The sequence below is a fragment of the Podarcis gaigeae genome (genome assembly GCF_964106915.1).
Source record: "Podarcis gaigeae genome assembly, chromosome: 6".
NCBI lineage: Eukaryota > Metazoa > Chordata > Lepidosauria > Squamata > Lacertidae > Podarcis > Podarcis gaigeae.
This window is the reverse complement of record NC_139682.1, coordinates 26,412,017-26,438,389: the sequence shown is the minus strand read 5'-3', so window position 1 is coordinate 26,438,389 and position 26,373 is coordinate 26,412,017. Positions and strand designations below refer to the sequence as shown.

Sequence of the window (26,373 nt, the reverse complement as noted above, 5' to 3'; positions counted from 1 at the left end):
GACCAAACTGCGGGAGGCAGTGGAAGACAGGAGTGCCTGGCGTGCTCTGGTCCATGGGGTCACGAAGAGTCGGACATGACTAAATGACTAAACAACAACAACAACAAATGGCTCATTCTGTGATTCTACTTCAGCCAGCTCTGCCAGTGTGGCCATGCAGCACTGACCTCATAGTCTCCCTGCCCTGCCTGTGCCCCATCATGGTAAGTGGCCATGAGACTACTCTCAGGAGGACATCTCCACCACTCTACTCCACTATTCTTGCGCCCCCTTTCACTGAAAAGGCAACTACTTGATATCAAAACCAGTTATCACCAACCATTTCCTACCAACATTTATGTTCTCAAGACACAAATCTCAGGGTGATGTATCAGCCTTCATACAACAGCCCAATACAATGCATGTCCCCTCTGAGATAAACCCAAATGAGTTCAAAGGAGCTCACTCCCAGAAGGGTGTACACAGTACTAAAAGCTGAGGGAGATAATATATGACTGTTCAGATGGGGGAGTTAAACATTCAGCCCCCAAAGTCCACACACACTGGTGATGTCAGCCTATGCCATTCTTTTGCTTATCCCGGCATGACAGACAGGGGTGGCTGCAGTACCAGTGTGGCGTAATTTGCCTGGCAGGTATCACATTTTCAGTAGATGGAAAAAGGAAACCATTTTCCTATATTATGTTGTTTCAAGCTAAGCACAAAAGAACTGAGCTGAGAGTCCAAGAAAGCAATGTATAGATATATACTTTATGAAAGGAGGATATTATATATCACAGAAGGGCCATATTATTGCAGCATATGTTCAGGTGAAGTTTGTTTTTATATATCTTTTTACCATACATGACTTCAGTATTTTGGTCTGTGTGATCTGGAACAATGGCAGATTTCTGGATTTGCTAATGGAAACAGGTACATAAATTACTTGGCACCAGAAGTTTGTCAGATTTCTCAGTGGGAAATGCTAATCTAAAATGAATATGTCCTTAATAATGAGTACTCTGGGCCACTATTGAGGCTTTAAAAGGGGTTTGTAAACAAAGCTGAGAATTGCTTATTAAATTCAGCTTAAATTATCTCTGGCAATAGGTGGCTGGATGCTCTGATGCTTCAGCTTCTTCACAATGTTGATAATGACAAAGGGCTGGATCTGGCAGGCTTCATTTGCTTTTGCAGGAAATGAACAATGCTGTTTTGAGACTGAATAGTCCTCACAAAATGGAATATTTTGGCTTCAAATGCATGTGCACCAAAGCATTTCCAAAGCCAGCAAAGTGATTCTCTTTCCTGTAGTGGACGCAAGGGGTTTCTGAGACACACTAACCAGGACACTAGCAGAGAGGTTTGCTGGAATTTGCTTGAGTTCTGTTCCGTTCGCTTAGCACTAAGAAAAGCAAAACCATAGCTCAGTTTTCTGCCCTGTATAGATGATGGCCAGCATGTTGAACATTAGGAGAGCTAAGTAGTGAAGAAACATTCTTGGAGCTGTACTCCAGTCCTCCCTGAAACTTTCATGGCTTTCCTAATCATTATAAGAGCTGTAGCTCAACATTTAGAATAGGGAATGTCAAATGAATGTTATACTGCATGGTAGGGAATTCTAGGAACAGAAGAATCTGCCTTTTCATAAGTCAGACTATTGGTCCATCTAGCAGTGGCTTTACAGGGTTTCAGACAAGGATTTCTTGACCTTCTGTATACAAAGCCTGTGCTTACTATTTAAACTACAGCCCTTCCCAAAACAAGCTCTAATATGTAGACATAAAGAAGGCTGATCGCCGAAGAATTGATGCTTTTGAATTATGGTGCTGGAGGAGACTCTTGAGAGTCCCATGGACTGCAAGAAGATCAAACCTATTCATTCTGAAGGAAATCAGCTCTGAGTGCTCACTGGAAGGACAGATCCTGAAGCTGAGGTTTGGGCACCTCATGAGAAGAGAAGACTCCCTGGAAAAGACCCTGATGTTGGGAAAAATGGAGGGCACAATAAGAAGGGGATGACAGAGGACGAGATGGTTGGACAGTGTTCTTGAAGCTACCAACATGACTTTGACCAAACTGTGGGAGGCAGTGGAAGACAGGAGTGCCTGGCGTGCTCTGGTCCATGGGGTCACGAAGAGTCGGACACGACTAAACAACAACAACAAGTCATAGAAGTCACTCCAATGGTGATTAGCAGCCTCTACTCTTGCTTGCTTGAAAGCCATTTCACACAGGACATGGGTTGATCCACGCTGCAATAAGGAATATGGTTAATAGTCAACAAGTCCATCATTTCTGTCCAGTAGGCCATAGCTGTCAACATCTCCACTATGCTGAATTGTCTCTGAGTTAACTATTCAATTACTTTGTGCAAAACCACACAATGTTTTCAGATGAATTTCAAATATGTTGGTGAGCTGCTGGTTGTTCTGGAAGAGATGTCAATAGTGTCTCATTTAGGTGACACTAAAAGAGTTTCTCTCTTCCACCTAACTGTGGTTGTAGCAGAGCAATAAAAAAGGTAAATCAGAACTGTGAAAACAACACTTTTACTTTGGAGTGAGCATTTGTGATTCAAGATGCAGAGATATTACAAGAGGGGGGGAAAGCATACAAAAGTAGACAGCTTTTTGGCAGCTTTTTTTTTAAAGAGCCATTAATTCAATATCTAGAGATCCTTCTTCAACCACCATCACCCAAATGAAAAAGTCAAACTCAACTCAAATTCTAAAACTCAAATTAGTTTGTTGCTTTTTAAGCTATTGAAGGCACAGCAATCCTTCTTGGGGAGGGGTAAATAAAATGATAAAAAGTTAAAGCAACTACCATAGCTAGACCTTGAGCTCTAACTAACATGCAGAACCAAGGCAGAGGATAGTCAGCCGGTGTGTTGAGCTATCTTCAGAGTGACAGAAGCATTTATCTGAAAATGCTTCCCTTCTACAAATAAGGCAATTGAAATGCTATCTCTGAAGTCCTGACAACCTGTATCAATGACAACTCCTGCTCTCTTCTCTGACCACTTTCCCATAAACACAACAACTGGAACATCCAGGGGAAGTGGCTTTCATCACATTAATGTCAGTCACAGAGCATAGGCTGTATAAAGTGTGAAGCTAGCAAGAAACTCACTATTGTATGTGTGTGTTTCATTCATTATGTAAATGGAAAGTGTCTGAAGAAACAGCTGCTGGATGGATACTTCAGAGAAGAATGTAACAGAAGTAACCAGTGTGTGCTGACATAAATTTAACATCAACATGTCGATATCAAAGAATTACTGCATGTATTGCGCTCATTTGCCCAAGAGCAAAGAAAGAATGTGGGGATGCAGTCTATCAGAATGCTTTTCAGGCAGCAGGGTAGAAGTTATTTATAATTAGTACCTAACAAGGACCAGGTTTCAATTAAGATGTGCAATCGCTACAGAGCTATTTACTTAAATTATGTGGGGATGAAGAACCTTTGTGCTCTAGTCTTCTAAATGACATTCTCTGTTCAAGGCTATTCCAGTATATGGTCTGAAGGCACATGAGGCGACCACCTTTCTGAAGCTAACCAGGTCTGGAACTGGGTGGTGACCACCTGGGAACCACATGTGCTTCACCTTGGGTTCTGTGATGGAAGACAGTGATATAAATGCTACAAAATTATGTCCTCAACTCATAAGGGCTGAGACAGAGGATGGGAACTAGGCAGAAGTGATATGATAAATTCTTTGATGGGGTGAGAAGATAGAGAGAAACAGCGAGGCTGAGCAACATATAGGAAGGAGGCGAAATGTGTGAGTGTGGACACAATGAGAAAATGAGCATTGGATATAATAGGCTCTGTCTCTCTGAACATATCTGTTCTGATTCACTTCCATTGTACAAAGTGCTATTCCATCTGCAACACTTGCTTGTCTGGCCACTGCTCAAGCAACCCATAAAAAGGGTCTGCCCAAATGTAATCCTTCTAATAGGTAGTGCCGTAGTGCAGTTTTCTTTTCAATGATCTCAAAGGGGCTGGGTATGGGAACCTTATGTGAAGTATGTAAGATCAAAGGTTTCTTCACACTAGAAAGAGAATCGATGTTTTATTTAGCTTCATGTATCTCAAGAAAACAAGAAATAGATTCAGCATGTAAATGGTGCCATTTTCCAAAACCGCAGGTATAATTTCCCCCCAAATTATTCTTTAGGAACTACTCCATCTATTGCCTTATGTATGTGATTGCACTGAGAATGAAATGTATTCCCTGCACAACACTGGTTCTCTATAGTAGATGTTAAGTGTGGGGTGAAATGGAGGCTGGGAATTCATATTGGAGTTGTTGAAGTCTCTAAATATTTTAGATGAGATAAGATGTAGTGCCACAGATTCCTCAAACTCATAAAGATAGCCAAATGCAACAAAAGAAGAGGCTTTAGCCTATATTACACTCCAACAACAATATTGGTATAACAATAATAGTGATTAAGAATTGTATGCAGCTCTATCAGCCTAATCCCTCCTGCGGCCTCTATCTGCTGCCATTATCTGCCAAGAAGTAAGGAAAGAAAGAAAAAAAGTGTGTTTGGGATGGTCAATTCAGAGGAGTTGTGAATTCTTCTGTGGCTCAGATTTTAATCTGAGCCGTAGAAGAATTTCAGGGTTTAGTAAAGTCCCTGTCTATTCTGTATGCAATGTTTATGAGTTCCTGAAATTTGTATCTGAACTTGAACTCAGAGCTGCCCACCAGCATTTATACCTTTGGATGATTTCTGCACACTGCATGGCATGCTGTGGTTGCTGCCATACTTGTGGCTGCTCCAATTACACTCCAAGGAGTATAGCAAACCTTCAAGTCCATAATGTTTGGTTGTACTTGTCATAAGTGTTTATGTCATACACCAGTAACTCACACCACCCCAGGGATTCAGTGGCATGTTATGTAAACATGCAAGTGCAGCTGAACAATACGAGTGTAAGATTATACATTCCCAGAGCAGCATGGGAGCAATTACAAAGGTCACAGGAACCATGTGCTTCAATTAACATGTAAAGCAGACCTTATGTTTGGAATATTATTATTTCAGTAAGGAGTGATTGCACACGGGAATTCCCTGTGAAACAAATTAACCCTTTAAAACAAACTTAGGTTGTGTACACATTACCAGCTTAAAATGCAGCAAGGTCACATACACACACCCCGGCTGCATTTCAAATCACATTTGTACTTCATTGTACACATCAGCATGGCTGGATGTGTTTGCAAGTCATATCCTATATAGTCACACCAGTGGGCGGAGAGGAGGGCATGGATGCTTCTTATAGCTTATATTTTCTAATAGGTTGTAAGCTGATGGTGGGGGACTACATCAAAAAACAGTATTTCTTAAAAAAAAAACAGGAACAATGTAGATTGTAGCAAATATTGTGTGTGCATGGCTTCACAAAACAGTGGTAACAGTGCATTAGATGTGGAGTAAATGGGAGTGTGTATACACCTTTATTAAAAACTCCTGAGACAAGCGTTTTTTAATCAGCTTTCAGGAGTGTGTTCTGCATAACACACATTTTATTTATTTTATTTTATTTATTTATTTATTGAATTTATATACCGCCCTATACCCGGAGGTCTCCGGGCAGTTCAAAGAACATTGTAGCTACACTTCACTCACAAATTGTAGATCCCAACATGACTTGAGCAACAGGTAATATGGAAAGATCCTGTGTTGGTGTGGCACCTCTACAAGTGATGAGGCAGGAAATGTAATATGTGGTTCTTCCATCCCTCATTAATTTATCTAGTGCTGTGCTGAAATCTGTCCTCTGGTTTCTTGAAAGGTTTCTTCCCCCATGAAAGAGACACCTGCCTTTGATTTCAGTTCAACTTATTTCCATCTCACAGTGCCCCTGAACCCCTGAAGGGCATCTTTTTATTGTGCACTCACTGATCATTTGCCAAGCACCCCCAGAAACATTTGAAAGCAAGACAGAAGGGTGGTGCTATTCGATAGAAGGGTTTTGCTATCTGAGAGCAAGACAGACTATTTCCTCCTCCTCATTACCATGTCTGCTCCACTATTTAAACAAATTCCTCGAATACAAGAGTGCCCGGGAGGATGCACTATATGTGTTTTCCAATCTGCTGAATAACTAGTCTCCCTATACATCTGGGTATTAGGGACCTGCAATTTCATAAGTAGTGTGGTTCTTATCTGAAACTTCCACCACCATGGATTTTTTTTTTAAAAAAACCTCTCTGTTCATTAATGATTTTCCAGGAACAATTAACAAGAAAGCAAATAATAAAAATTATAAACTATATTCACAGTCTCCATAGTCATATATTAGCGCAATACAATGTAATATTAGAGTTTATCTGGGCAAAGAGGTTGACGAGAAAGAAAGCTGTGTCGGGGGAGGCGGGATGCATTCCCTGCCACCCTAAGCGACACAGCAGTTTGCAATGCAGGAGAACCTAATCATGTATGTCCCACATCACATCTAGATTGGCACTTGGTTCCTTGTAGAACTCAGCAGAAAGGATAATGTGGGACAGGGCTCTGGCTGCCACTGGTTATAGCTCCACCTACTGTTGGCCTCCCACACTTCCACCCTACCAGTCCCAATGGACACCAGCCATTGCTGCTCAACCCTCCTTTCTCATCAGCTAGAAAAGAGAAAGGTTCACGATTCTTGAGCAGTTGCAGCAAAGACAGTGAGTACCCTAGATGCTCACCACCTGCTTTTGGAAACATTATTTTTTAAGTGAAGGACAGTTTACAGTAACTTGGTGCTTAGCCTGCTATTTTCCTATTAGTCTACACCAGAAAGAAATGAAAATCAGCAAGACTGCAAGGGGTGAGTGAGATATGAAGGCATGGGTTTTAATTGCAAAAGGAAGAAGAAGAAGAAGAAGAAGAAGAAGAAGAAGAAGAAGAAGAAGAAGAAGAAGAAGAAGAAGAAGAGGTGTTTAGACTTGATATCTCGCCTTTCACTCCCCTTAAGGAGTCTCAAAGCGGCTAACAATCTCCTTTCCCTTCCTCCCCCACAACAATCACTCTGTGAGGTGAGTGAGGCTGAGAGACTTCAGAGAAGTGTGACTAGCCCAAGGTCACCCAGCAGCTGCATGTGGAGGAGTGAGGAAGCAAACCCGGTTCACCAGATTACGAGTCCGCCGCTCTTAACCACTACACCACACTGGCTCTCAATATGGAAGTAGACATATTGAGTCCCCATGACTTTTTTTTTATAGCTTCATGAATACAAAAAGGTGGTTGTGCAGATATTGGATAGATGATGTGCTTTAAAAATGTAGTGTGCTACAAAAACCAAAACAAACAAAGAGAAAAAGAAAAGAAAATGTGACTGGTAAAATAAAAAGTAATTTGTAAAAATTAAAAAGCAAAACAAAACCCTGCAACTCTAATGAACATGCTCAAGAAAAGTCATATTCAGCTAGGTACTTACAAGTAATAGGAGTAGGAATATGCATTTCTTCTAAATATGCAGTCAGATGAAGAAAATGTCCAAAAGTGGGGAAGAAGGAAAAAAAGCATGATTAGACTTTATATCCATTATGTTAAGCTTGAAATGCACACAGTATTGCAGCGCTTCACCCAGTTTGGCTTTATCTTTTATAGATTTCTGAGCATTGCTCCAAGGTCTGAAAGCTAATCTCCGAGAACAGGAATTCCTGGGTTCTACAACTATAACTGCCACTAATGCATTGCACGGCCCTGGGCAAGTCACTTCACTGTGCTTTGAGTTCCTCACCAAGGAGTAACACGAAACTACCCATTGCTGCAAAACAGTTTAAAGTCTATCCGTGGGAAGTCTAGCAATGAAAAATGTGAAGAAGAAAAAAACACATTTAGTATTGTAATAGTAGGAGGTTTTAACTTAATACTAGGATAGAACTGAAAGATCACTAGCAAACGCTTCAGCTCTGAAAAGAGGGGCTTTCAGGGGCTAAAATAGTTCACAAAGCCCTCACTGCTAACCTTATTGGTTGCTTATTTGTGATCCTGACAGAAGCAGTGCACTGCCCTTCCTGCTGCCACAGAGCACAATTTTCCACATCTATTATTTGCACATAGGATTCCAAACTGAACAAGGCTGGCATGGTTTGTCCTTACTCTGATTTGGCTTCTAATCTTACTACATAGTCAAATCTCATTGCAATGTACACAATGATATTTGGCTACATGGCACCTGAAGCCAAAACAGAGTGAGGGCAATGCTTTCTGCCCTCACTCTGTCTGGAGTCTTGATTTAAAAAAAATAAAAAATGAATAAAATAATGCCCCAAAGCAGTGGCACCAGACTGAATAAGGAAAACATGCTGTCTCTGTGTGTAGGGATATCCCCCCCCCAAAAAAAATGAGAGAGGGACCCCCTGTTTGTAGGGTGCCAACAATGTGGATTTTCCTACAAAATGTATATTGCTAGTATATGGGATTGTTTCTCTTTTTAAAAAAATCCTGCAGATATGAAAATGCATAATTATGTATTCTATACATAAATGATATCTCTTTGAATATTTCACAATAATATGATTCATTTAAAAGTGTATTGGCTTGAAAAAGAGTTGGGGAAAAAAATACCCAGACCACTATCTACACACACACACACACACACACACACACACACACACACACACTCTTAAGCTGTGTTCTTCTTGAGAAATCTCCTGTTCTTAGAAATGAGAATTAAACCTGCATGTAGATTTCCATGCATCATGATCACACATGCATATATACCTTGTACAGTTGTGCATAGTATTCCACTGATGCATTGCCAAATTTGAATACTGATATAATATCAATTATTATACACCAGCCCCCAAACAGCTATGGCGATACACAAAAGGAGCCCACAAGACTCCTCAGTCTGCTGGAGCTCACATACCCCACTTAGAAAATCAGTTATCATGCCAATTAGCTGCTTGGAGGACACAATTTAATCTTCTCATCCTCTCTGTGAAACAGGTAACTGTTGTGATTGTCGATTGTTTAACAGAGCTAGACATGCCCAGCCCTGGCAGTGCTGCATACAAACTGTGGGAATGCAGCCAATTATAGTCCTGGAACAGAGTGCATAATATTATTGTCTCATTTTGAAATCAGGGCTTCTTATCTCCCAAATATTATTCACTATGAGGGGCAATCCACTTCTACGTATATAGTTTCTAAGACTATCCTAGTGACAATATACAACACACTACCTCTCAACTTCTAAAGTACTGTTAATACAATTTGGGGTGTTCTTTCGCATTGGACATTTGAGAGTTTAGCCCAAACATAGACCTGTACAGCAATGCATCATGGTAGAAGTTGTCCTGTCTTGACAAACATGACAATGACACACTGTCATAGGAGAACAGACAAGAGCAAGAACAGTACAATGAAACACAGGGAAATTCAGCTTAACACAGAACTACTTGAAAAGATTGCAACAGTGTTCTGTGTCCAAAAAAATTGGAGGAGGTTGGCAGTTCTTGAACACTGTCACCAGCAAGATGACTATTATAGTCTGAACTATTTTGTCTGCAATTAACAAACCAGTTGCTCTAGTATAAATTAAGAGCTGTCATGTGGTCTTGTTGAGAAGATTAGGGATAAGATTTTCCCCATTCCATTCCTTAGCTCTTCCATTAATTTAGTCTGCCCTGCATTCTATTTCTCTTGAATTCCAGTTTAACTAGGAAAACTTCTGCAATTAATTCTGGAACTGAAGCATGCACAGTTTGCTACAGATTACAGTTCTTTTGCCTCTTTACCCATCTCTATGTTACCAGTGAGCATGGACCCATCAATACAATACTGGAACAAAGAGATTTTCATGTGCTCAAACATGATTGTATCAGAATGACATTCTGTCAGGTGTTTCACTGATATACATATGTAGTCCTGCACAATGGTAAACTACCAAGGAAAACGCTTACTCACATAACTGTATGTACAATCACATCAAGATTCTTTACTACAGTGTTTTATCAGAGCACAAAAGTGCACATATGCATTGTTAAAACACCACATAAAAACTATCACAGTGCAATCATACCTATGGTTAGATACTGGTTCTTTTTGCAGTGTTTTATTAATGCAGATAGGCACATTCGAAATGGAGGAAAGATGTCAATAAACTGAAGGCACTGAAAAACTACATGCACTGACCATTGCTCTGTAAAACAAAACAAACAAAAAAACCATGGAACCACAGAAGATTCCCTAATGCACAGATTCCACTCTGGAAGCATCTACTCTATGACTCCAAAATATGAGGAGAAATTCAGATGAGAAGAATTTTGGAAGACTGGTCCAGAAAAATGATTTGTGGATTTTAGGCAGGGATGAGAGTACATTTTCTCATGTCTCAGATTTTAAGTATAATTCAGTTGCCATGCTGAATTCACACGGATAGAAGCCATTTAATCTCTCCTCTAACTGGTAGTTGCTAGGCATTTGCAAGAGCCAACTGCTCCTTCCTCTCCCTCCCAGGTTTATATGCTTTCCAAATAAGTGGTGCAGGGCTTGTAGAAGTAGAATTACTGTTAATTGTTCTGTGGATAGTGAGTTTCTACACTGGGGGTTGGAAACTAGTGCCCTCCCCCCAGTGTTTTTAGACTACCACTCTCACAATCCTTGGCCATTGGTCAATGTTGGCTATGGCTGATTAGAGCTGGAGTCCAAGAACAACTGGGGGACCACGTTTTCTCTATTCCTGTTCTATTTCATACTCCCTTGGACCACCTCTACAGTCAACAGGTGCTGAGGACGAGAGGACAAATGTTACTGTTTCTGTCTCAGTCATTATATGATAATTATTACAAGCAAGTCCACTACAAATGCTATCCAGTGATGCATAAGATGTCCTGGAATGCCCTGGCGATAACCCTATTATACATGGAGAAAGACTCTCCTCCTGTAGGAGAGGTGAGTGGTTGTGGGCGGGAGCCCGAGCCACCCTCTAGCTGGGGGCGTTAGCCCCCTGCCACCCACTCACCTGGCTGGCGCCCATGCCCATTGGCAGGCACCCAACCAGGTGCCTCCGAGGGGGTGTGTACAGCAGCCTTAATACTGCGGCGCCAGCCCCTCCTCGGCCTCACTCTTCGCCGTCCCATCGCAATTCACCCACCCTCCACTCCCTTTGAGCTCAGGGTCTTAGTTTTCCTTGGCCTTGCTATGGACCTTAGGTTGGCCGCCCTGGTTGTCCGGGGGGCCTGGTAGGAATTTTTCCATTTGGCATTTGGCTTTTTGGTTTTTTCGCCTACCTCGTAGCAATCGCGACAACTTTCGTGGTATTGGTGGGTAGGTTAGGCATTGGAATAATGTGTTGTGGTGTCGAAGGGCTAGGTGTGGCCATCGCCTATGCCTTCAATTTTTGGGTATTCCGTTAAAGGAATCTGGGGGTCGTGTATTTTGTCCAATGCCTGCTTGGCGGGAGGCCATGGCACGTCTCTTGGTGACATCAGGGGAGAGCCTATAGTTAGCATCAACAGGCTCCACCTACTGGCTCTACCTACTGGTTAGCATCAACAGAACAACTGGGGGACTGGTTTTCTCTATTCCTGTTCTATTTCATACTCCCTTGGCCCACCTCTACAGTCAACAGGTGCTGAGGACGAGAGGAAAAATGTTACCCCCTTGTTTCAGACTCACCCCTCTCTGAGGGGGTGGAGTCAGCTGGCATAATCCAATGCCTAAGCCAATACCTTTTCACTTGCTGTAATCAATAAAGTTGTGGCCTTTTCTTGCCCATTAACCTTATATCACGTGTCCTTGTGTATTCATTCCACTTTGGGGGGATCGGGTCCTCGAACCACAACATGCTTTGGTGTGGGGAATGGGTCCTCTAGAACGGTTCCTCTAGAAGAGCCCTCTTCTGCTCACTGAAGGGGTGTCTCAAACTTAGCAGGAGAGGGTTGTATGAAAAAAGTGATCCTGCCCCATCCAAAAAAATGTTACATTTCTGCAAGCTCTTGCATTAGGCTTCTACAAGTTGCTTCTCATAAGCTTGCTCAGTCCACTGGAGCTGATAAGCTACAACCTGCCTCCTTATTCATTTATGTTATTTACAGTATTTATTTATTTTCGGGATTTATATTTTGCCTTCCCACCAAAGTTTCAAGGAGGCTAACAGCAGCATACTTGGTTGAAAACACAATAAATAACAAGACCGAATATGGAAATAGCAACTTAACACATATTTATTCTATAATATACCATCGGTATATTATTTCAGTGCACTGTCTATGAGCAGCCTTCTATTACTTGTGCAAGAGTTCACAGAACAGCATTAATGTATATTCACCTTTTGCTAAACAGCTTGTCGTCTGTTAAAACTAAGTTTTATATACTTTTCTTTGCAAAGCTTCAATTCCATGTATGCTGGATGTACAGAATCATCTCCACATAGAGAATTAGTAGTTTGAGTATTGTTGCCAATATAAATAAAATTAAATGACGCTTCAAGCAAAGCTATTATATCCTTGACTACTTTCCTCCATCCTAATATAGTGTGAATTTTGACATGAAAGGCATATTCACACATTTTATCTTTCGATTCAGTTATTGAAGGAAGAGCCAGTGCCCTCCAATATTTTGCATAGGTTAACCTCTCTGATATCACTAATGTTATTACCTAATGCATGTGAAATGAAGGATGTATTGATTTTGGAATAACTGTTTCTTGCCTTGGAAAGAAGCATATAATCATTATTTTCTATGTGCTCAAAGATAGCCTCTAAAAATACATCATGCCTTTTCTTAAATAATGTATTCAAAGGTTTAAGTGTTTCCTTTTCTTCCTATTTTATCAGGGAAATTATCCATAACTACATTCATATCTTCCCCTAAAATGAGTTCTATGAATTCTATGAATATTTAGCAAGTGTCTCCAAAAAACAGTTTTTGTTCAGAACTGGATGCACAGATGTGTGTGTTAAGAAATTAAGTTCTTAAGCTGATGTTCTCCTTTCGTAAGCACCTTTGTCTTTCTATTAAGCACCCAATGGGGGCCTGTTTGTTTCAGCTGGCCTATGCAAGAATATTTTCTTTTTGGTACAGCGGTTCTTTTAGCAGATTACACTGTTGAAAATGTATATGATATTCTGGGATGAAAATCTACTTTTTAGTACTGCTGTTTTATGCATGCTGTGGGTGTTTAGAAGAAATTGTATTGCATTTTTTATTCTATTATTTTGAAGCTGTAATTTTAAAATTGTTATGTAAACTGTGTTGAGAGTGTATTATTCAGAGGGGTGGCCTATGCATATTCTAAACTTCATTTCTGACTTCTAGGGATTACACATAATAGATAACCATCACAGGCTTCGAAAGTACAGGAGTTAAGCCACTTGGCTTTGCCCATTTAAATCTTACTTTAGTGATAAGGGGGATTACAGTTTAGCATTTCTGATGCCTGCAGTCCAGATATGCAGGACATTCCAACTGATACTGACTTTTGCTGATCTTCATGTGTGATAGGCCTGGAGAGTTCTGTGAAGGCAGCTTGCTCTGGTCAACAAACATTTCAGTGGAAGATATCTTAGGGGTGACCAGATGAGCATCTAGGACAATGTGTTAATAATAATAATAATAATAATAATAATAATAATAATAATAATAATTTTATTATTTGTACTCTGCCCATCTGACTGGGGTGCCCCAGTCACTCCCATGTGTTGGTATGAGAGACCCTGTTTGTGGTGCCGACTCATGAAAGGACCTTCTCAGTAGCATCTCCCTACTTAGTAAGATGCAGATGCATTCCTCATTATCAACATTCAAAGGAAACTAAATACAGTAGTACCTCTGGTTGCGTAACCCTCTGGTTACATAAACTTCGGGATGCGAAAGCGGCAAACCCGGAAGTATTTTACTGGGTACTGCCACACACACATGCACAGAAGGGGTCCTCAGATTGCAGAAACCTCGGGATCTGACCAAAGCTCCGGAACGGATCCCGTCCACAACCGGAGGTACCACTGTACATTCCTGTTGACCTAGGCATTTGATGGCTGAAATGCACTGCTCCTAACAACCCTACAATCACTAGCGATGAGGATATTTGATTGCTTTCAAATGTTTTGGATTGTTTACATATTTAAATGTTTTGTTTGGCTCCTTTGGAAAGGCAAGATAGATAGTTGATAAGAGATAAATAGTGCCGCCCAACAGATTTGAGGCACTAATATTCAACAAGGGTCAACCTTAATTTTTTTAAAAAATATATAAAATTGTCCAGTAGCACCTTAAAGACTAAATTTGCTCTGGGTATAAGCTTTCATATCTGAAGAAGTGTGCATACACATGAAAGCTTATACCCAGAACAAACTTAGTTGGTCTCTAAGGTGCTACTGGACAATTTTTTAATTTTTTTTGACTGCGCCAGACCAACACTACCTGACATCCACTACCTGAATCTTATTTTTTGAAGGTAATTGTAAGCTCTCAAGAAGTATTTCAAACTGAGTGAGTTTACGTCAGTTAGATGGAATCTTTGACTGTTCACCCATCCCTAATTTCAGTCATGTTTACTTCTTCTGGCAGTGTGTCTTTTTCACCCTGAAACATTTTCTGCTTATACAATCCCACAATGCCATTGTTTCCCCCATTTGGATAGCAAATGCTACATTCAGAAAAATCAGATGTGTCTATTACTGATCAGTTATAATGCCCTGGGCCATGAGCAGATGTCACTCTGATGTCTGAAGGTAGTGCCTCAAGTTTGTCTAATTAAATCGCTACTTTTCTGCCTCATTGCCTTGAGAAGCAAGAGAATCTCATACTAGCTTCTCTGTGGGCTAAGAGATTACTATGGAAGTCTGAGTACAATGTAGCTAAGACACATATGGTTGCTTTTTTCTTTTTGTATAATGTAAGGACTAATCTTTATTTTAAAATTATGTATTTAGGAGTTGCCATTTTAAAAAAGAAATAATCCATTTATTATACAGATTGTTCCAGTCCATCAATATTTTGGATAGTTTCTCATCTCATTGTAGTTTAATCTGCATTAGCTTTAAAATAAGATACATGAGGCAAATGCATCTCTCAGTTTGACTCTATGATCCTATTGTGCAACTTCAGATCAAAATGATCGGATGAACAGATTTAATATTAATTTGTTGAGGGCATCAACTGGTTTAGTGCAAAAGAGGGTCCTATTTTGAGTCCATACTTATGTACAGTTTAATATCTTTCACCACCTTCACTGGTCTGGTGCCCTCTGGAAATTTTGGATTCTGCCCCGCACCAGCTTCAGCCAGCATGCCCAATGGGGAGGGATGGTGGGAGTTTTAGTCCAACAACACTGGGAACACAGATTCCCCTGGAAAAAAGGCTTTCATGCAAATAAGTTGAAGATGAATGAAACTCAGATATGGCTTTGACCTTAGAGGACAATGCTGGCTGTACTATGCTTCCCTGTTCTATTTCCAAACATGTTTCTGACTTTTAATTGACATAGATGCATTTATTTGAACCCAAATCCAAATAGTGTAGTCCCAAACATCTGAAAGGAGCTAGGATGGGAAAGACTGATCTATATTGTAAAGACTGGAACCAACTGAACTAGATTAAAGCACTTTGGCTCATTCATGCTGAGAAGCCCTACCATAGTTTTCTTAAAGTATATAATATACTATATCCAATGTTGCTTGGGATTCTGAGAAATAATAATAATTAAAAAATAGTGCAGTTTTGAAATCAGTGGCTAAAATCAGCACAGTTACAAAGGGTTCATTTCACAATCTTGATTCAAAATGGCAACCAACTGTATCCAAAGATAAATTAAATCCTGCTCCTTGATACCTTCATACAAAATCTGGTTATGATATCTCAAGAGGTATTCAAATGTACAGCGAACAGACAAACATTTAACCTTCCAAAATATATAGTGGATGTTGCTCAGGCAGGAGTATTATGTGAGAGCAGCAAAATAAGCAGACTGTACAACGGTGATGGGATAAAATCAGGCTAAATGTTTTTTAACAGGCAGGGCAAGAGTTGTCATGGCATTGGGTGTTAGGATGAGTTCATCATTCCAAAAGCCCCATGTTGATGGAATGGATCTGCTGGGTTTGCATTGCTCTGAATCTGTATGATGGGAGTCAGCCAGTGTTGAACCTTGTCATGGTACAAGCCAAGCAAGCAAGGTCTCACTGGGGGACCAGGCTAAAGATTCCAACCAGGAAGATACCAAACTCACACTTGGGTCTGCCATGGTCAATCCTCCCATCAGGCCCCTTATGGCCCCCTCCCCATACTATGCTGATCCTGACCAATGTCATTTCCACCCTCATACAAACAATGTTCTTCCACCTAACAAAGGAAAGCTATAATTTCACTGAGGGAAAGGCGAAAAGAAACCCCAAACAAAAACCAAAAAAAATCCTTTCAGTCCCTGTCAACCAATGACCCAAAATTGCTCAGTGAAGGCTCCAACCTGAGGGTGGGTGGGCAGGAAGCTCTCAGAGCAAAATGGCTCCCCTCCCCAATTCAGCAAGGGCTCGTGGGACAGCTTTTCCCCATGAGCCCATCACACAGAGAAGATAATGGGCAAAACCTTGCACTGTGGCAATCTATGGGCCACAGTGCCACCTGGCAAAGGCGTTCCATGCTTATTGGGCATGGAACGGGGCTTCTCACAAATTTGTTTGTATAACAATAAGATGGTATGAGTACAGTCTGCTTTAAAAGTCTAGGCTGGACCAGACTTTCTGGTACAACAGCCTTTACTTTCTAAAGCTTGCTTCGGAATTTTCTGAGACTGGTTTTGCACAGCATCAATTAAGTGCCTTTGGTTTACAAGTTAAAGGAAGATTTCTGGAATTCTGAGAATAATGTTGATTTGGTAGTTGTGAAAGAATGTTAGCTTTCCCCATTTTCAGTTGAGTCAAACATTCAAAATGAGGGTGAGTGCAGAACAATTTGGAATGCTGATGGCTGACTTTGTGGCCAGATTTCAAATCTTCATTTAGCTGTGGAATCACTGGGTTTTTAACTCTGCTTGATAACCTAGCTCAACAATGGATTTACATCTTCTATATAGCTGGAAATAATGGGACGCGCTATAACTCTGCCATTCATCAACTTCCTAAATCAGCTTTGGAGGCATGAATATCATTACTGAGAAATGTGGAACAGTACATGGTAATTTAGAAGCACAGGGCGAATTAACAAATGGAATTCATGTCCTGTCCAATGTTTAAAAATGTTTAGGATGCTTCAAAGTCTTCATTTAGGAGACCACTTTAGTTTACGAAAATTATTATGCAACACACTGGAGTAAAATTTGGTAACCAGATACTCTAACTGACCTCTGTAAATCAAACAACAATGCCTTTATTCGCAGTAGTTATAAGCATATCACAACTTGATATTAGTAACTAAGCACCTTACAGCTTGTGTTAGAGTGATCTGTTGGTGACAAATATATGCTAAGGAAAGGAATGCTGTAAAGTAATTGAGAAATGTAAACTTCCATTGTGGACGCAGAAGTTCAGCAGATGCGCACTTTTACAACATTCATTTTTTATCTGATTTAATTTTTATCAGGGGTGGGAAGCAGCTAGATGTGTTAACTCTTGTGAAGGTGTTTACGAATGGAATATGCTATAGGGAAATGTACATTTAAATGTACATTGTATTGAAGCAGTGGACAGCAGCCATATTTATAAATGAATGGGGAACATCCACATTTGGGTGCGCGTCCAGGAGAACATTCCAATGAGCAATGTGCACTTGCATTTCTTAAAACAAGACTCTCAGTGGAGTTTCTGTAGACATAAGATACCATATATTGGAAAACTCAGCAGAAACTGAAACCAAGTCCATTAACCACTTTAAATTCTGCACTTGAACTTGCAATTTAACCCTCCTACTGATCATAAATAATCTTACATAGAAACAAATTCCACTGAAATAAATGGAACCTGCATCCATTTAAAAACCATGCCCTAATACAGATCTTTTACATACATTTGTCAATGGTAATAGTGAATGTTGTTAAGGATTATAGCAGAAGGCAATTTAACACACATATGATGTCTCTAGGAGTTTAGAGCAAAACAAAACACAAAAAGATAAGTTATAACAAATCAATATGAAATATGTTATTTGGATAAAGCATGGTTTGTGGTGCTTTGCCACTCATTAAAACTATTAAAATCAGAGGGAATTAATTGATCTCCCCAATTTTTGAATTAATATTAACCAGCATTGTACTGTTATTAGCTTAGTATACTTGCCAAATTTGTACTAAAAATGTAAAACAGAAGTAGCAGAAAAATATAATCTCTTTGTTATTTGTAATTTTGTTCCAGCCTCTTTACATTCTATTAAGGTTTGGAAGTTCCAGATATGAAAAGTACAAACTCCCAGAATCCTATCAAAAGGGGGGAAATGGTATTTTCCTTCACATGAATGAAGACAAATTTGAGACAATAAACAAGAGCACAGGAAGATATTATCAGATTTCAAAAGCTCTGGTAACATGGCAAGCACACAGGACTCTTGTTAAATTTCCTTTTCACAATAAAGGGGATTATTCCTTTTCCCTCTCATGGATTATAAAAGCTGCTAAAGAGGCAGAAGAGTATAAGGGATTCAGAACACACGAGGCTGAATTTTAAACATGAATACAAGAAAATGAATGCAGGATACAGAAGAATGTCCTAATCCTAATGTACAAAGTCGTATTTGCAGATATTATCTTAAGAGTTTCTAAGCATCTTCAACATTTACTGAAGCAAATGGAAGCTGAGGTCAATTTTAGTGCATCAGCATTTCTTTTATTCATGGTTCTCGGTGGAGTGATTGCTTTTGCAACTCTGAAGATGCAGCTCTTCAGAAATGAGCGTACAGAAAATGGGAACAAGTGTATTGAACAAGTTGTAGAAATGGTTTTCCTGAGACAATAACACATAAGTAGCCAACATGATGCCCCCCAGACATTGTTAAACTACAACTCCCATCAGTGAGTGCTCAGGGGTTGTAGGAATTGTAGTCTGACAACATTTGGGGGGGGGGGTACCTCATTGGCTACACCTGCCATAATGTTTGCCCCAGGACAGCTTTTACGGCACAGTGACAACACAAATATAGCTACAATCATTACCAAGCAGTCATACTCCTACAATTAAAACAACAACACTACAAATAGTGTGACTAAAGATGGGAAACTGAGCTACTTGCATGTGCAAACTCACGTTACCATCGCATTGCTGGGATGTAGCAAACTATGGGCTTGCTTTAAAACTGTGCTTTGGGAAATATGAGTATAATGTCAAAATAATGACATGTGTTAAACAAGGACAACCCCGCCCCCCATTCTTTTAAAATACCAGCTCAACGGAATCACTACTTCACAGTACGTGATAGGTGTGGTGATCATAAAATGAGAGCAAGGAAACTCAGCTGACATGCCATGCTGGTTCAAAGTGTGAGAGCCAGTGGTTCACATAGAAAGCATATACAGATGCAAAAAGGATGGAACTGCTTGATAACTTTGTTCCCAAGACATGCCAGCAACGACTTCAGAAAGTGGTGAGATCATATATGGGTTGAAACAAATTCTCAGACAACCTCTCTTCCCCAGGCAAGTTTTTAATAACTTTGTCCATCTGAATGGACGGTCCAGAGGAAATGGCTGTCAGTGAGCATGCACAGTCAAGCCACACTTAGAAGGTTAATAATCACCTTGGGTCTACTGCACCGCTCCTTCAAAAAAGAATAGAAAGGCAGTTTTTTGAAGCATCCCACACATTTCACAGCTTGTAATATTGAAGTCAGATGGGAAACGCCATACGCATTCATTTTTTTTGCATATTTCTTCTTCTCTAAATACACTTATACACAACACTTACACAATCAGAAAATAAAGTTTGTCCTCATAATTTACTATTCCAGTATGAAAACAGAAGAAATTCAGTTTTCATAACATTGTTTCTACGCTTACAGAAATGCTACTTATCATCTGAGAGAGTGGAAGTGTTTGCTAATTAGGTTCGTCGGCACCTCCATGAGGCACTGTTTCCTTTTTGTAGCTAAGTGAAATGACTTGCTCAGATAGTACAAGATGGCCCTATCTAAACTACAAACTTATATTGGTTTTATTAATAGCTCCACTAAAGAATTCTGGGAATTGCAGTTTGGTGAAGTGTTGAGCACTCTGGTAGAAAGCACACACACACACACACACACACACGCGCGCGCACACACACACACACACACACACACACACTTGCTGCCTTCAGTACAATTCCCAGAATTTGCAGGGAAGAGGGAATAGACTACATCACCAATATAAGTCTGCAGTGTAGATATGCCGAGTGATAGAATTGGGTCTAGAACTCAGGACTTCCAATTGTATTCTTGTTTTGCTTATATGTTTGTACATTCATATTGGAAAATGAAAATCCAAAATGTTCTACCTTCTTCACACACTTACCATGCCAGAAAGAAAAATGTCAATGGAGACAGGAAAGACCCAAATCATTGCCCTCATCAAATTGTGCACACAAGAAATACAAACACCACGCATCACAGCCAGTGGGATACAACCACAGAGAAGTGATTCCCACATATTCAGTGAGCACATGAAGGGCAGATTAGCTTTTCAGGCATGTATCTTAAACTCCATTTAAGAAAAACAACAGCCCTAACCTATCTATGCCTCTGCTCCCCCAAATGAGCATAAAATATGCTCAAAGAAGGTGCGAAAATTTAAAACAAAAGGTATTAACCATTCCCAAAACAAAGCAAATTAAAGATCTTAGAAACTTACCTTCTCTTGATGGTAAGCATTGCTCCCAGAAGGATAATTACAAACATCAGAAGGCCAGCTATAACTCCTGCCATTTTCACAGTGTTGTCAACCTGCTTTTCTGGCTCCACGGCATTGGAATTCTGTGTAGATGCTCCTTAAGAAGTTGTAGAAAAAAGGGAAATAATAATGACAATAAAAAGTATTGTTGAAATATCCCAGGCAAATCATTTTTCAACAACAATTTCATGGTAACATTTCAGAAGACCAATCCTACATTAGATCATCAGAGAAAGGAAGATGTAACCCTTATTCCAAGTATGATGTAGCATATGAGGCAAATTTTTCATAGATGGTATACAGTTACACACTGACATAAGAGACTAAATAGCAAGCAGACTTGTAACCAAATAGTTTTACAGCTCCTCCTCCCATAGGGAATCTGATGGTTTTAAGGCCCATTACTATTGCTTTCTAGGCTCTCAGACTCACTTGTTATAATCCATCAGCACACACTTATAGTATGAAATTTCTGTATTGTAGATATCAGAACTATGGAATATTGAGCGATGACTGAAATGAAATGGAAAAGTTTTATTTCTCTACTTTACATGCTCTTTGTGACAAAGTTCATTTTAATTAGTTTCTACAAAACAATTAAAATTGACATCCCCACATCACATTCCACGGGTTTCAACAACTATCCTGTCTCCTCATCACCAACACCAACCATCACTGAACACTATCTGAATTGCCAAAGCTTAATGGCTGGAAAGTGGGAGAATATGAACCTGCTCTGTCCACCTAATAAGACTTCATTTTGCTTTATCTGTTTCTCGTTGTTCTAGTCCTAAATTCAGTTCACCCCATTTTCACCTTCATTCTTCCTTGTGAAAATTTGTACACATATTTGTGAACATTCCTCCAAATATATGCACCTTTTGCCTAATGTATGCATTTTGACAAGATGTTTTTCCATAGGAGAATGCATTTTTGTACATTGTTTTCACTCATTTATGCATTTTGCATGCTCTTTCCACTAAGACACATGTTTTGTATGCATGCGTTGATTGGAGAATTGAATTACATAATTCACAGAAGTACAAAATTCAAAGGCAAGCTGTATTTTGGTTTTTGTATTAATTTGAGAAGTGCAAATTGGGTAAATTCTCATTAAAATACAAAGCCGGTGATTTTCTCCTCCATCCCTACTTAACTGTTAGCTCTCAGGCTGGGAGATGCCTGCCAGAAATTTAAAACACTGTCCTGATTCTACCCAACCTTCCAGCTGGCCCGTAGAACTCGTAAAAGCCTTATACCCCTTCAATGAATGTCTCCAAATACTGGTCACTAGATGACCGTTTGAATAAAATGTATTTCATCCATCTCAAACAATTGTCCAAGAGCATTTTGTAATATCAAAGGAGCTTCTTGTGTCCTTTGAGATTCCTAATAAATCATGGGGAATTCTGATGACAGTGGCAAAACTGGATTTTCATGATCTGGAGGCATTTAAACAAAATGAAATGAAGCCAGAAGCAAAGACAATGAAAGAAGATGCTTTAAGAGGATGTGTGGAGAACCAACAGAAGAATAGGAAGAGTCTTCAGCTATCAATCTACAGTGGAAGAGTTTTGCTTGCATTATGCTGCATTGTTTATTACTTTGAGTGGCTGTGAAAAGAAATTGAGTAAATAAAAAAAGATGAGAGATTGGATCTACAAGGTAGATTGGCTACATACTTAGAAAAATATGGATTGTGCATTTATCTCAAAACCACAGGTAGGATCTACATGTTTCACACCTTTTCACAGCTCATCCTCCCACTTCTGCAATAACTAACTTCTCAAATAGACATCTAGGAAAGAAGTATTAATATTGGCAGAAAATAGAAGTTAAACCTGAAATAGAAGCCATAGAGCTAAGGATGAATATTCTCAGCCTACAAGTTTGAAAGGGCAGACAAACTGAATAGAGAGGGGGTGGGTTTCAAGATTGCAGAAATCTGTATAAAACTATAGCAGCACTTTCTTGATGCATTTCTGTGCATTTGTTTAGTACTTTAACAAACAAAAGGTCCACCAAAAAAATCATGCTTTTGAGGACCTCTGTGGTTGGTTGTATACTTAGCAAGTGGGTGGAACTAGGAAGGCTATCCTCAGCAGAAGTGCCAGATTAAAGGGATGCTATATCTCTCTCTCACACACACATACACACATACACCATCCACCCAAACTAATTTTTCCCCACACACAGTACCAGAAGTCTTTATGAAGTTCCCTCAGGTTTCTATACAGTTGTTTGTTTGACAGCAGAAGAGCTGCTTTCATAATGGAGCAGTCCCAAGAAGCATGTGGAGATCATACAGGATCAATATAGTTCTGGGTATAGTCGACTATAAAACCATCTGTTGTGCTGAGCACATTTGAGTAAATGTGGAATATCGAAAGAACAAATTGCAGTAAATTCAGGGTGTATATAATACCCCATAATGTGTGGCGTACAAGTAGCTGTTCATCAAATTGAGCAATAAAGGTTCACATCACATTGCAGAATGCTCTGCTGCATATATGTTCCAAATGTAAAGGAAAACCTGCCTTGCTAGATAAAAATAATGATCAGAACCAGGGTCCCTCTAAAATTCTATGGTTCTACGGCTGGCTGCTTTTTCCATGTATTCCATGTCAGAGCTGTGACTGCATTTATTTGGAGGATCAAAACTGAAATGAAAATCAATCTTAGTCCACAAATTACATGTGCAATCTTTCTTTCATTAAAGTCAGTTTTCAAACTCTCACTGCTTCTAGTGAATCCGGAAGACATTAATGTCTCCAATCATGCACATTTTGGTGGATCATTGAACTTGTACTCATATTGTACAATCCTCCTTTATGTGTTTTGTGTCTTTCTTTTTTTCATTATGAACTGTAGTATCACCTAACCTTGGTATTTATACTCAAACAGAATGTATATGTTTTTCAATTAATTTCACTTGGTTCAATATCCCTAGTTTCTTCATGTTCTTTGCATGAGGCTTTTGCATACCTTGATTGTGTTTCCTGCTTGGCAGGGGGTTGGACTCAATGGCCCTTATGGTCTCTTCCAACTCTATGATTCTATGATTTGCATGATGCAGTTACATACATTTGAGAATTGTCCTTTTCAGATGGAATCTCAAAAGTTTGTTGATACTGTTGCCCAAAAGTCACAGATCTCATCAACCCAGAAAATAATATGCCTTAAGGTGATAGATCATTTATCCACAGGAAACAAGTGTACAATTGAAATGATATCTATACAATTTCAAATCACATCAATCTAACACATAGAGCTACACATGCAACTTTGATAAAAGACATTTGAATTGTGTCAGGATGTTAAGTTTCAAAGCTCTCTAGAGCTTTCAACCTTTCTAACTCATTCTTTTGATTTTGGACATGAACACACCTGGCGCTTTAATGACTGCCAAGTTAATGGTGAATTGTTTTAGAATTTGAACTACACGTGTAAAATCTTCATCTAACGTAAATTTTCCTGAAGATATTCATTGCTGGTGACATGAGGTTTTGTTTTGAGAAAAAATAAAAGAAGTAATTAAACACATACAGATAATGGGTGTGTGTCTTTGTTGCAAGTCCCTTTCACTACTTGAAAGGATTTGAGAGTAATTCACTCTGAGGCCAGTCTTCGAAATGCAAAGAATCAGACGGAGACTTTTATCACATGTGGTGGATGTGTGATAAAGTAAAAACATTTTGAGAATTGATCTATAATGAACTAAAAAAAGATGTTTAGATATACCTTTCTCAAAATAACGGAAGCATTTCTGCTAGGTTTGATGGGAGAGGAAATTGCGAAGATAGATCAAAGACTATTTATGTACGCCACAGCAGCAGCGAGAACTTTAATGGTCCCAAAGTGGAAGTTACAGGAAGTACCTACAATTGCAGAGTGGCAGGCGATGATGATGCACTTTGTGGAATTGGCCAGACTGACTGGCAGGATTGGGGACCAGGACGATCAAAAATTTCAAAGGGACTGGAGTAAATTTATTGTATATTTGAATCATAATTGCAAAAATCTGAAGACGCTAGCAGGATTGAAATAAATCCTACAATGTGGATAATAGAAGTGAAAGAACTAAAATTTGAGACAGGACTTGAAAGTGGAAAACCTGCTGAAGGGAAGAAGGGAAGTCGTATGCTCAGCAAAGTAGAAAGTTTTATGTTTGTTATTGCATTGTTGAAAATATTATTTAAGGAAGAAAATAATAAAAACATATTATTATTTTTTTAAAAAAGAGGAGGCCAGTCTTTATAAGCAGTTGTCACTGAGATGATCCTCTGGGGACAGCAATTGCCCTTCAAGGAAAATCTCTGTTCCTTGCTGCCACATTTCAGCAGCAGAGATTCCTAGACTCCCTATGGTGTGGAAATTGAGCTCAAAGTCATGTGTTCTCCGAGTCCAAGTCCAGTTCTGTGGCCCTCTTTAGGTCCCAAGCTGAAACAAAGAAATAGAAAGCTTCTTTTTATCCTATAAAACTGTGGAAGACCGACCTCTTATGCTTCTACGTTTCCTTCTGCTGCAAGGATTCCTTAGTATCATGAGGACAGAGTACATTCCTCACCAATTTATGTCAATTATGTACATGGGTAAGCTCCTTTTCTGCAAAGGAGTCGCTAACATTTGTAGGAAAGGGTCCCTGCCATTTTGCATTCTTGTTAGGTGTTTCTCTGCATCTTTTAACTAATTTTAAATTCTCGTAAGCTGCTTTTGCAAGCACAAAACTGAAAGGCACCATAGAAATGTTTCAAAAATAAATAAACACACAAGTAAATTTGAAATACAGGGAGAAATAGGACATTCCTTGTCTGTGGGAAAGGGATGTAGCTCAGTGACAGATCACATTCACCCCCCCCCCCAGCATTTAAACAGACTATTGCATAAATGCTGGAGAGCTAGATGCTCCAATTATCTGATTTGCTTTAAAGTGGTTTCTTACATTCACTTTTCATTCCTTAGCCAATGTGTTATACTAAGGATGTTTTGATGCAGTTCCTACGCAATATATGGTAAGTTTCATTACAGTTCACTACATTCCTCCATTCTATTCTACTAGTTAATACTGAGTTTTATTCATACTAATGTGATCAAGAGAATTCTGCAAAGACGCTTAGAAGATGCTAAACTGATCCTTGAGATGCTGATAAAATGAAAAGCAGCTAAATCCTATTTATGTCTTTGATGAATAAAATATTTAATTCATGATTCTTATTTTAGGATATGAAGATGACACACTTTTAAGCTACTTAGTTAACAAGGATTAAAATCAATCGTAGGGAGGATCTGATAGCATTGCATTCCTGTAACAATTAGATATTTCTCAAAACTTTTATATCACTTTTTGCTGGGAAGATTCCTTTTAGCAACTTTTAAGCTGCTCCCGTCATGAATGTATGCATACATACAAGCACAAAATGATCAGCAGGTGTTAGCTATCACATTTCTTAACTATAAAGTAACTGAATGGGAAAACGGGACAAAAGATGAAAAGCAAAATCCAGTCCCAAGGCATGCTATGTGACCAACTCCATGTACAAACAGTGCTTATGAAAAGTTCTTGGAAAAGAGAAATACAAGCCAATTTCC

At 39.4% G+C, this 26,373-nt stretch overlaps 1 protein-coding gene across 17 annotated transcripts in view; it reads right to left on the bottom strand.

Moving 5' to 3' along the window:
* The window catches only part of PTPRT (protein tyrosine phosphatase receptor type T), a 605,850-nt gene that overhangs the window by 74,002 nt on the left and 505,475 nt on the right, over positions 1–26,373 (bottom strand). For 6 of the 17 annotated variants that reach the window (XM_083746111.1, XM_083746125.1, XM_083746113.1 and 3 more), the window contains 3 exons: positions 20,746–20,881; positions 19,659–19,679; positions 7,423–7,452 (listed from right to left, as the gene is read on the bottom strand). In XM_083746111.1, coding sequence (XP_083602237.1) covers positions 7,423–7,452; positions 19,659–19,679; positions 20,746–20,881 — 187 coding nt within the window. The remainder of the gene's footprint in view (positions 1–7,422; positions 7,453–19,658; positions 19,680–20,745; positions 20,882–26,373) is intronic. The other 11 variants (XM_083746122.1, XM_083746114.1, XM_083746116.1 and 8 more) reach the window with 5 other exon arrangements.